The following is a 12,541-nucleotide window of genomic DNA, read 5'->3' on the forward strand; positions in this document are numbered from 1 at the left end:
ATACACATAATGTGACCCAGCAAATGTTAAATGATTAAAGTTAACATTATAAATATGTGATGTCAAGTTCTTTCAAATGGGCAAGATCTTGGGAAATGGGCAGGTTGACAGAAATCTCACAGTTTAAGAAGATGTAGAGGCCGGGCACAGTGGTTCCTGCCTGTAATCCCAGCACTTTGGGAGGCTAAGGCAGGCAGATCACCTAAGGTCAGAAGTTCAAGACCAGCCTGACCAACATGGGGAAACCCCGGCTCAACTAAAAATACAAAATTAGCTGGGCGTGGTGGTTCATGCCTGTAATCCCAGCCAGCTACTCGGGAGGCTGAGGCAGGAGAATCGCTTGAACCTGGAAGGCAGAGGTTGCAGTGAGCCAAGATCGCACCATTGCACTCCAGCCTGGGGAACAAGAGCAAAACTCAGTCTCAAAAAAAAAAAAAAAAAAACCTGTAGAATGTGGAAATACCTCAGAATTGATCTTTCTGATTTCTGACTGCTTTTCTCCTTATATTAGTGTAACAAGATAATATTTGAAAGAAAAATGGGAAGGTAAGGTAAACCATTCAACAGTCAAATATTAAATCACATATTCTCTCCTCCTCAGAGAAAGCAACTGAATAAATCTTTCAAGCCAACCATGGGGAGTATGATAGCCTTTAGAATGATAAAAGCTGATCCTGAATATCTACAGGCCAAATTAAATAAAACCAATTACACCATCCAGGTAGGATAGATATTACCCACAAGTTACCCATTCTTGCTTAATTCGATCTAACAACTTAAGCCAGTGTGAGAATAGGAAAATAAAATCCAATGTCCCTTACCAAAAGATGATAGTGGGACTGCAGAATGGAATTTTCATATGGGTCAGTGGATACTCACTGTCACATGTGATCCAGGTCTCCTCCAAGGGCCTGGCCAGTCTCTTCTCCCATGGAGATGATGGGCACTGCCACAGCGTGTCAGGTCCTTTTGGACACCGAACATTGTCCACCCACATGGGAATGGACATGGCCTTGTTGAAAGATTCAGGGTTGATTTTCCCTTTGTCTGCACAGCCCAGCTGCCTGCACACCACACCCACAGTGGTTTCAGACATGCTACTCCTGCCAACACTGCCCCAAGCTCCGTTGTAAAAAACTTCTAGACGCCCAGCACAGGCCTCTCTGCTGGCTTCACTGGTCAGTCTCAGAGACATGAACTCTGCAGTGAAACACAGAATTCGTAGTTTGGCATCTTTTCTGAAGATTCAAAGACTCCTTCCCTTTACCTTGATGTAAGAATGGCTTTAAAAATAGGTACAATAGTACAATATGTCAGTTACTAATAATTCGTTAGTAGCTTCTGGATGATTTCATAGATATTATTAAAATATTTTATTTATTCTATAAATGCATTACAGTGTTTTTAGTCTTAGGTTTTGGACTCAGAGACCTCTTCAGATTGCCCTCAATGATTCTAATGGACTTTCCAGAACTCAAAGGCTCAGCCTTTTTCAATTACATAGTTTGGATTTTTTCCCAAAAATACTTTTTTTTTTTTTTTTTTGCAGCTGTCTTTGATAGTTAAAATTGTTAGACACTCAGGCACTAAAATCAATGTTTTGTGTACATCTCTCAAAATGACATAGTTCATTTGCTGACACTTCACAGTTTTGCTATGCATGTCTTCTACCAGATTTATGTCATTAAAATAGGAATAAATCACTTCTGGGATACAGAGTTTTTCATTTCCTTGTTACTGAATCATAGTTCTGCTTCCCCCAATATATTATGAAATAGTACATTTTAAAACTTCAGAATGCTTTCTAAAACTCATCGTGTATACAAAGCAAGGGCAGTAACCTCACGCTAATTTTTGTTTCTATGACAAGTAAGTCTTATTTATCTGCCATGAAAAATTGCTTGGGCATGATAATTATCGTTTTTCCTGTAGAATGATGCAACATACATATTTCTTCTTATCCCTTTAAATCTACTTGTTTATTAACACTGTAATTATCAAGAGTTGCCATTGGATCACTATCTAATATCCAGCCCAAAATATATTTATTAAAAACCTTCATTATGAACTTTGTTGTCATTTTCATGATATACAAGACCATTTCTGGTCTTTTCTCTTTACAATGTTACACTGCCTTGCTCATGAAGTACCACCAGCACATCAAACCCAGACTTCTGTTGTCCTGACTCCCACAATAGTTCCTTTTGGACCCACTTTTCAGGAAAATCTTTAAGATTAATACCTCTCACTACCCTCTCTCAGTCCTTTCTCTATGTAATTGTGACCAAAGGTAATATGCATAATTTACCTGAGCAGATAACTCCTGCATCCTCCTTGTGCCTGCAATTTTGCTGCCCCCAGCCATATGAATGGCACTGCCAAATGCGGGATTCTTTTCCATTGCATTTCATCTCATCCAGCCAGATGGGCCCTGTTCCTTCTCCAAAATGAGCAGAACCAGTGGCATTAATGGCCTCTCCACAGCCCAGCTGTCTGCACACCACGTGGGCATCACTCAGGTCCCAGCTGTCATCACAGATGGTGCCCCAGGAGCCCTCATGATAGATCTCTACTCTCCCAGCACAGCGACCTCCTCCATTTACCAGGCGAAGTTGGCCACTCTCTGCAAAGAGAAATGAAAATATTAATAACGAGCATTCCGCTTGTTATTAATATTTTCATAGATTTGTCACAGAGTCTCACCTATGCAGGCCACAGCACTTTCTTCTGGAATGGTAGGCCTTGTTGGGCCCAGAGATGATGAATTGCATGAGGACAGTGTTTGGGACTGGTTTCCTGCAAACACCAAAGTACTCAGTCATACAAGATACAAAAGGTTAGGGGAGTCAGACGAAATGTTATATGGATGAGTTGAGGACAAACATAGCTTAGAGATAGAGGGGAAGGTGGATGGTCAACAAGTTTGGAATAAATCAGGTGCTTTGAGATGGGCTTGGCACATAGTAAGCACTGGATAACTATGAAGTCCATCAAAATTAGGTTTGCTCACCCTCTGAAAGACAAATGAGGTCAATACTCTGAAGCATGAATTAGTATTCATTCTTTTCATGACCCTTCAAAATGGATCATTGCATTTCACTTTTGTTCTTCAACCTTATGTACACCTTCTCTTAAGACTCATCACTGGCTGCCCCTCATCCTCTTACCTGAGCAAATTACAGAGGCCACTTGCCCTGAAGGACATAGTGAAGCACCCAGAGCAGTTACAGAACAATCTCCCATGTGCTGCTCAGTCCCAGTGCAGTGAAACATATGCCTCCAGACCTGACCATTTCCTTCTCCAAAATGTGCTCCTCCTGGGGTAGAAAGGGCAACTCCACATTTAAGCTGCTGGCAAAGAACATGGGCATCTTCTATGTCCCAGTGAGAGTTGCAGAGGGATCCCCAGGCACCAAGCGTTTTGAGCTCCACTCTGCCCTCACATGGGGTCTTGCCATTCACCAAGCGAATTTCTGTGTATCCTGGAAGGAGACAGGGCTTTAGAAAAAGCTATGATTCCCTAACCCTGTCCCTTTCACAGTATGAGAACCAATTAGAGATGTGTTCTGGGTCTTACTTGAGCAGACTACTCCAACATCCCTGCGGTGGCTACAAGTCCCTTCTGGGCGTGGTGCTACTGGGCAGAGTGAAAGATGGGACTCATGTCCCTCACACTGGAATTCTTCAGCCCAGATCTGTCCATTTCCCTCTCCAAAGTGAGCTCCCCCCAGGATAGAGACGACTGTGCCACACTGTAATTCCCTGCATAGAACGCTGGCAGCTTCCAGAGAGAAGTCCGAATCACAGACGGAGCCCCATGTGTCACCATGCTTCACTTCAACGCGTCCAGAACAGGGAATGTCTCCTCCAACCAGTCTGGGTTCCCTGTGGGCTGAAAAATAAATATTATTTCAGTGAGAGATAATATGATTCCCAGGTTTCCATTCATGATGAGGGTGAGGAAGGTGGTGTGGAGTGGGAAATGGAGACAAGGGTGCTCAGTGATTTCCTACACTTGTTTGTCTTGGCTTTTCTGCCTTGAGTTAGGTATGGATAATTCTAGACCTCCCTATTCCTAGCTGAACTCATCCATCTGAGAGAATTCTGGGACCTCACTTTGTGCAGCCAACCATCCCCAGAGGCAATGATAACTCTGTTCTTCCAACATTTTGCTTACTTTATTCATAATAACATCAGAGACCACAAACAATGTGTATCTACTATCGCTATCTCTTAGTCTTGCACTCATTCCTGTATGCACTGCAATCTGGGGTCTGCTCAACCTTTTTGAATTGTTCTATGTAAAGCTTTTCAATATACTTCTCATTTTCAAAATGAACATCAGACTTCTTCCTTTTGACGTCTGTTACGTTTGGTATACGTGACCCTTCTTTGTACCATTTTCTCCTCCATTCTTTCTGATACTGCTTTATCAAAACATTTCATGTATTCCTCGAGTCAAAGTTCTGTCCGTAACCTTCTCATCTGCTCAATGGACATGTCTCAACTGCCAATAAATATATTTTCATCCATACTTTTTTCTTTAATTTTAGATCCACAAACGTATCTGCTTAGACATGTGGAACTTAAAGTATTCAAAGTTGAATGAATTATTGTATGACAAGCCCACTATATGCTTTATTTAATTAATGATATGCAGACCAAATTAGAATCACCTAAAATTGAACCACCACTTTATCTCACCACAAATAATGGTAATAATGATAGCAGTGAATATTAAGTGAGCATCTATTATATTATATATATGGCATTCCAATAAGCATTTAACAAACATTATTTCATTTAATCCTTAAGATTGCCTTAGGAGACAATTGTTAATATCATTCTGACTTTACAGACAAGGAATCTGAAACATAGAGAGGTGGGATGCAGCAATTTGCTAAGGTAACACAACAAATTACTACAGAATTAGTAAGAGAACAGAATTTGAAGCCAGACAGTATATTCCAGGGCCTAAAGTGCTGACCCTCATGAAATATTACACATGTAAAAAACCACCATATCTCTTAGTCCTCCAGCATATTTCTTCTTCTGCATATTTATTGCTATTGCCGTAAAGTGATTTGTCATCATCTGTCATGCAGACCTCTACAATAGCTTCCTAAATTGCTTCCTTGCTTCTAAGTCTTTTTTCCAAGAAATTTATGCCATGATTATAAATATATTAATAAATTTCAAATATTTTCATGTGATGTTTTTTCTTTAGCTAACTTAATGTTTCCTTAAAATTTATGCAATGATCCCCTACATACTTTCTTATGATTTCTGTAATAATCAGGCATGCAGTAATTAATCCAAAAGTATCAATGTAACGACCTATGACGTAACAACCTATAACATTGTCTAACTATTTTAGGCATCTGATGATGGGTGGGTTAAAAAGGCTGCCACAGAGTTCAGTCTGTCAGTGAAGATAGATAATACTAAAAATAATCATCATCATATTAGCTAACATGTACTTATAGCTCACTGTGTAATTCCTGTGAGGCAGGCCCTGTTACCACTCCCATTTTTCTTCTGAGCAAACTGCAGCACAAACAGCTTTCACAGATTCCCTAATTTCATCCAGCTATTAAAATTAAGGAGAGGTGATAAACACTATTTCTTTAGTACACTTTAAAATAGTATGCTATTACCTTAAAAGCTTTAATATCTATTATTTTATCAACCAAATTTGATGCTCTAGCCTAAAGATGCTTGGGCATGCCATAATTTTCATACTTCTGTGCTTCTGCAGAAACTTTTCTCTCTACTTAAAATGTATTTCCCTACCTTATGTACCTAGGAAAAAGCTACTTCTTTTCAAAGCTATTCAATTTCTCACTAACAGCCTTCTCCTCCATGAACACAGTTCACTACAAGATATACATATCTTAATAGTGACAAATCCAAAAATAGAAATATGTATTAGACATAAAACTAACAAATAAAGGAGTCATCCGCTCTGTTTTAGACTATGTAGGAGAGAATACCATAGATCTAAACTGGATCTTGAAAAAAGATGAGCAGTTTGCCAAATACAGAGTGTGTGAAACAACCTTTAAGGAATATACTCACTAAATAGCATGGTGTCACTGAAGAATTATAAGTAACTTACTGTAGCTGAAATTTAAAATATAAAGAAAAGACACATCAGAAATAATAAATGGAATTTATATTATGAAGATGCTCTTTGTCAAGTTAAGAAACACAACCATCAACATAAGTGAGTTTCTTTGAAAATACTCAGATGCAATATAAAGTACTTAGAAATACAAACTATTTCTTTTAACTCATTCTTTAAAAGAAATAAAGGAACTGGAAGCATTCCCCTTGAAAACTGGCACAAGACAGGGATGCCCTCTCTCACCACTCCTATTCAACATAGTTTTGGAAGTTCTGGCCACAGCAATCAAGCAAAAGAAAGAAATAAAGGGTATTCAATTAGGAAAAGAGGAAGTCAAATTGTCCCTGTTTGCAGATGACATGATTGTATATTTAGAAAACCCCATCATCTCAGCCCAAAATCTCCTTAAGCTCATAAGCAACTTCAGCAAAGTCTCAGGATACAAAATGAATGTGCAAAAATCACAAGCATTCCTATACACCAATAACAGACAGAGACACAAATCATGAGTGAACTTCCATTCACAATTGCTTCAAAGAGAATAAAACACCTAGGAATCCAACTCACAAGGAATGTGAATTACCTCTTCAAGGAGAACTACAAACCACTGCTCAATGAAATAAAAGAAGACACAAGGCGGAGCAAGACGGCCAAATAGGAACAGCTCCAGTCTCCATCTCCCAGTGCAAGCGACACAGAAGACCGGTGATTTCTGCATTTTCAACTGAGGTACTGGGGTCATCTCACTCGGGAGTGCCGGACAATCCGTGCGGGTCAGCTGCTGCAGCCTGAACAGTGAGAGCTGAAGCAGGGCGAGGCATCGCCTCACCTGGGAAGCGCGAGGGGGAAGGGAGTCCCTTTTCCTAGCCAGGGGAACTGAGACACACAACACCTGGAAAATCGGGTAACTCCCACCCCAATACTGCGCTATAACACTGGCACACCGGAGAATATATCCCACACCTGGCCGGGAGGGTCCCATGCCCACGGAGCCTCCCTCCTTGCTAACACAGCAGTCTGCGGCAATCTAACGGCAAGACAGCAGAGAGGCTGGGGGAGGGGCGCCCGCCATCGCTGAGGCTTAAGTAGGTAAATAAAGCCGCTGGGAAGCTCGAACTGGGTGGAGCTCACAGCAGCTCAAGGAAACCTGCCTGTCTCTGTAGACTCCGCCTCTGGGGACAGGGCTCAGCTAAAGGAGCAGAAGCCTGTGCAGACGCGAACCACTCTGACAGCTTTGAAGAGAGCAGTGGATCTCCCAACACGGAGGTTGAGATCTGAGAAGGGGCAGTCTGCCTGCTCAAGTGGGTCCCTGACCCCTGAGTAGCCTAACTGGGAGACATCCCCCACTAGGGGCAGTCTGACACCCCACACCTCACAGGGTGGAGTACACCCCTGAGAGGAAGCTTCCAAAGCAAGAATCAGACAGGTGCACTCGCTGTTCAGCAATATTCTGTCTTCTGCAACCTCTGCTGCTGATACCCAGGCAAACAGGGTCTGGAGTGGACCTCAAGCAATCTCCAACAGACCTATAGCTGAGGGTCCTGACTGTCAGAAGGAAAACTATCAAACAGGAAGGACACCTATACCAAAACTCCATCAGTACGTCACCATCATCAAAGACCAGAGACAGATAAAACCACAAAGATGGGGAAAAAGCAGGGCAGAAAAGCTGGAAATTCAAAAAATAAGAGCGCATCTCCTCCTGCAAAGGAGCACAGCCCATCGCCAGCAACGGATCAAAGCTGGTCAGAGAATGATTTTGATGAGATGAGAGAAGAAGGCTTCAGTCCATCAAACCTCTCAGAGCTAAAGGAGGAATTACGTACCCAGCGCAAAGAAACTAAAAATCTTGAAAAAAGAGTAGAAGAATTGACAGCTAGACTAATTAATGCAGAGAAGGTCATAAACGAAATGACAGAGATGAAAACCATGACACGAGAAATACGTGACAAATGCACAAGCTTCAGTAACCGACTCGATCAACTGGAAGAAAGAGTATCAGCGATGGAGGATCAAATGAATGAAATGAAGCGAGAAGAGAAACCAAAAGAAAAAAGAAGAAAAAGAAATGAACAAAGCCTGCAAGAAGTATGGGATTATGTAAAAAGACCAAATCTACGTCTGATTGGGGTGCCTGAAAGTGAGGGGGAAAATGGAACCAAATTGGAAAACACTCTACAGGATGTCATCCAGGAGAACTTCCCCAACCTAGCAGGGCAGGCCAACATTCAAATTCAGGAAATACAGAGAATGCCACAAAGATACTCCTCCAGAAGAGCAACTCCAAGACACATAATTGCCAGATTCACCAAAGTTGAAATGAAGGAAAAAATCTTAAGGGCAGCCAGAGAGAAAGGTCGGGTTACCCACAAAGGGAAGCCCATCAGACTGACAGCAGATCTCTCGGCAGAAACTCTACAAGCCAGAAGAGAGTGGGGGCCAATATTCAACGTTCTTAAAGAAAAGAATTTTAAACCCAGAATTTCATATCCAGCCAAACTAAGTTTCATAAGTGAAGGAGAAATAAAATTCTTTACAGATAAGCAAATGCTTAGAGATTTTGTCACCACCAGGCCTGCCTTACAAGAGACCCTGAAGGAAGCCCTAAACATGGAAAGGAACAACCGGTACCAGCCATTGCAAAAACATGCCAAAATGTAAAGACCATCGAGGCTAGGAAGAAACTGCATCAACTAATGAGCAAAATAACCAGTTAATATCATAATGGCAGGATCAAGTTCACACATAACAATATTAACCTTAAATGTAAATGGACTAAATGCTCCAATTAAAAGACACAGACTGGCAAACTGGATAAAAAGTCAAGACCCATCAGTCTGCTGTCTTCAGGAGACCCATCTGACATGCAGAGACATACATAGGCTCAAAATAAAGGGATGGAGGAAGATCTACCAAGCAAATGGAGAACAAAAAAAAGCAGGGGTTGCAATCCTAGTCTCTGATAAAACAGACTTTAAACCATCAAAGATCAAAAGAGACAAAGAAGGCCATTACATAATGGTAAAGGGATCAATTCAACAGGAAGAGCTAACTATCCTAAATATATATGTACCCAATACAGGAGCACCCAGACTCATAAAGCAAGTCCTTAGAGACTTACAAAGAGACTTAGACTCCCATACAATAATAATGGGAGACTTCAACACTCCACTGTCAACATTAGACATATCAACGAGACAGAAAGTTAACAAGGATATCCAGGAATTGAACTCATCTCTGCACCAAGCGGACCTAATAGACATCTATAGAACTCTCCACCCCAAGTCAACAGAATATACATTCTTCTCAGCACCACATCGCACTTATTCCAAAATTGACCACATAATTGGAAGTAAAGCACTCCTCAGCAAATGTAAAAGAACAGAAATTATAATAAACTCTCTCTCAGACCACAGTGCAATCAAACTAGAACTCAGGACTAAGAAACTCAATCAAAACCGCTCAATCAAAAACTACATGGAAACTGAACAACCTGCTCCTGAATGACTACTGGGTACATAACAAAATGAAAGCAGAAATAAAGATGTTCTTTGAAACCAATGAGAACAAAGATACAACATACCAGAATCTCTGGGACACATTTAAAGCAGTGTGTAGAGGGAAATTTATAGCACTAAGTGCCCACAAGAGAAAGCAGGAAAGATCTAAAATTGACACTCTAACATCACAATTAAACGAACTAGAGAGGCAAGAGCAAACACATTCAAAAGCTAGCAGAAGGCAAGAAATAACTAAGATCAGAGCAGAACTGAAGGAGATAGAGACACAAAAAACCCTCCAAAAAATCAATGAATCCAGGAGTTGGTTTTTTGAAAAGATCAACAAAATTGACAGACCGCTAGCAAGGCTAATAAAGAAGAAAAGAGAGAGGAATCAAATAGATGCAATAAAAAATGATAAAGGGGATATCACCACCGACCCCACAGAAATACAAACTACCATCAGAGAATACTATAAACACCTCTATGCAAATCAACTAGAAAATCTAGAAGAAATGGATAATTTCCTGGACACGTACACTCTCCCAAGACTAAACCAGGAAGAAGTTGAATCCCTGAATAGACCAATAACAGGCTCTGAAATTGAGGCAACAATTAATAGCCTACCCACCAAAAAAAGCCCAGGACCAGATGGATTCACAGCTGAATTCTACCAGAGGTACAAGGAGGAGCTTGTACCATTCCTTCTGAAACTATTCCAATCAATAGAAAAAGAGGGAATCCTCCCTAACTCATTTTATGAGGCCAACATCATCCTGATACCAAAGCCTGGCAGAGACACAACAAAAAAAGAGAATTTTAGACCAATCTCCCTGATGAACATCGATGCAAAAATCCTCAATAAAATACTTGCAAACCGGATTCAGCAGCACATCAAAAAGCTTATTCACCATGATCAAGTGGGCTTCATCCCTGGGATGCAAGGCTGGTTCAACATTCACAAATCAATAAACGTAATCCAGCATATAAACAGAACCAAAGACAAGAACCACATGATTATCTCAATAGATGCAGAAAAGGCTTTTGACAAAATTCAACAGCCCTTCATGCTAAAAACGCTCAACAAATTCGGTATTGATGGAACGTACCTCAAAATAATAAGAGCTACTTATGACAAACCCACAGCTAATATCATACTGAATGGGCAAAAACTGGAAAAATTCCCTTTGAAAACTGGCACAAGACAGAGATGCCCTCTCTCACCACTCCTATTCAACATAGTGTTGGAAGTTCTGGCTAGGGCAATCAGGCAAGAGAAAGAAATCAAGGGTATTCAGTTAGGAAAAGAAGAAGTCAAATTGTCCCTGTTTGCAGATGACATGATTGTATGTTTAGAAAACCCCATCGTCTCAGCCCAAAATCTTCTTAAGCTGATAAGCAACTTCAGCAAAGTCTCAGGATACAAAATTAATGTGCAAAAATCACAAGCATTCTTATACACCAGTAACAGACAAGCAGAGAGCCAAATCAGGAATGAACTTCCATTCACAATTGCTTCAAAGAGAATAAAATACCTAGGAATCCAACTTACAAGGGATGTAAAGGACCTCTTCAAGGAGAACTACAAACCACTGCTCAGTGAAATCAAAGAGGACACAAACAAATGGAAGAACATACCATGCTCATGGATAGGAAGAATCAATATCGTGAAAATGGCCATACTGCCCAAGGTTATTTATAGATTCAATGCCATCCCCATCAAGCTACCAATGAGTTTCTTCACAGAATTGGAAAAAACTGCTTTAAAGTTCATATGGAACCAAAAAAGAGCCTGCATTGCCAAGACAATCCTAAGTCAAAAGGACAAAGCCGGAGGCGTCACGCTACCTGACTTCAAACTATACTACAAGGCTACAGTAACCAAAACAGCATGGTACTGGTACCAAAACAGAGATATAGACCAATGGAACAGAACAGAGTCCTCAGAAATAATGCCACACATCTACAACCATCTGATCTTTGACAAACCTGACAAACACAAGAAATGGGGAAAGGATTCCCTATTTAATAAATGGTGCTGGGAAAATTGGCTAGCCATAAGTAGAAAGCTGAAACTGGATCCTTTCCTTACTCCTTATATGAAGATTAATTCAAGATGGATTAGAGACTTAAATGTTAGACCTAATACCATAAAAACCCTAGAAGAAAATCTAGGTAGTACCATTCAGGACATAGGCATGGGCAAGGACTTCATGTCTAAAACACCAAAAGCAACGGCAACAAAAGCCAAAATTGACAAATGGGATCTAATTAAACTAAAGAGCTTCTGCACAGCAAAAGAAACTACCATCAGAGTGAACAGGCAACCTACAGAATGGGAGAAAATTTTTGCAATCTACTCATCTGACAAAGGGCTCATTTCCAGAATCTACAAAGAACTCAAACAAATATACAAGAAAAAAACAAACAACCCCATCCAAAAGTGGGCAAAGGATATGAACAGACATTTCTCAAAAGAAGACATTCATACAGCCAACAGACACATGAAAAAATGCTCATCATCACTCGCCATCAGAGAAATGCAAATCAAAACCACAATGAGATACCATCTCACACCAGTTAGAATGGCAATCATTAAAAAATCAGGAAACAACAGGTGTTGGAGAGGATGTGGAGAAATAGGAACACTTTTACACTGTTGGTGGGATTGTAAACTAGTTCAACCATTATGGAAAACAGTATGGCAATTGCTCAAGGATCTAGAACTAGATGTACCATATGACTCAGCCATCCCACTACTGGGTATATACCCAAAGGATTATAAATTATGCTACTACAAAGACACATGCACACGTATGTTTATTGCGGCACTATTCACAATAGCAAAGACTTGGAATCAACCCAAATGTCCATCAGTGACAGACTGGATTAAGAAAATGTGGCACATATACAC

The 12,541-nt window shown here is 40.6% G+C and overlaps 1 protein-coding gene across 3 annotated transcripts in view; it reads right to left on the reverse strand.

Moving 5' to 3' along the window:
- CD163 (CD163 molecule) overlaps positions 1 to 12,541 on the reverse strand; it is a 51,048-nt gene that overhangs the window by 13,040 nt on the left and 25,467 nt on the right. For all 3 annotated transcript variants that reach the window (XR_002735679.3, XM_023232452.3, XM_023232453.3), the window contains exons 7-11: positions 3,578 to 3,892; positions 3,168 to 3,482; positions 2,704 to 2,796; positions 2,309 to 2,623; positions 880 to 1,200 (exon numbers count right to left, since the gene is read on the reverse strand). Coding sequence is in view for 2 of the 3 variants with exons in the window: in XM_023232452.3 (XP_023088220.1) it covers positions 880 to 1,200; positions 2,309 to 2,623; positions 2,704 to 2,796; positions 3,168 to 3,482; positions 3,578 to 3,892 (1,359 nt within the window). In the remaining variant the exon portion in view is untranslated. The remainder of the gene's footprint in view (positions 1 to 879; positions 1,201 to 2,308; positions 2,624 to 2,703; positions 2,797 to 3,167; positions 3,483 to 3,577; positions 3,893 to 12,541) is intronic.

The sequence above is a fragment of the Piliocolobus tephrosceles genome, chromosome 10, assembly GCF_002776525.5.
Source record: "Piliocolobus tephrosceles isolate RC106 chromosome 10, ASM277652v3, whole genome shotgun sequence".
Classification (NCBI taxonomy): domain Eukaryota; kingdom Metazoa; phylum Chordata; class Mammalia; order Primates; family Cercopithecidae; genus Piliocolobus; species Piliocolobus tephrosceles.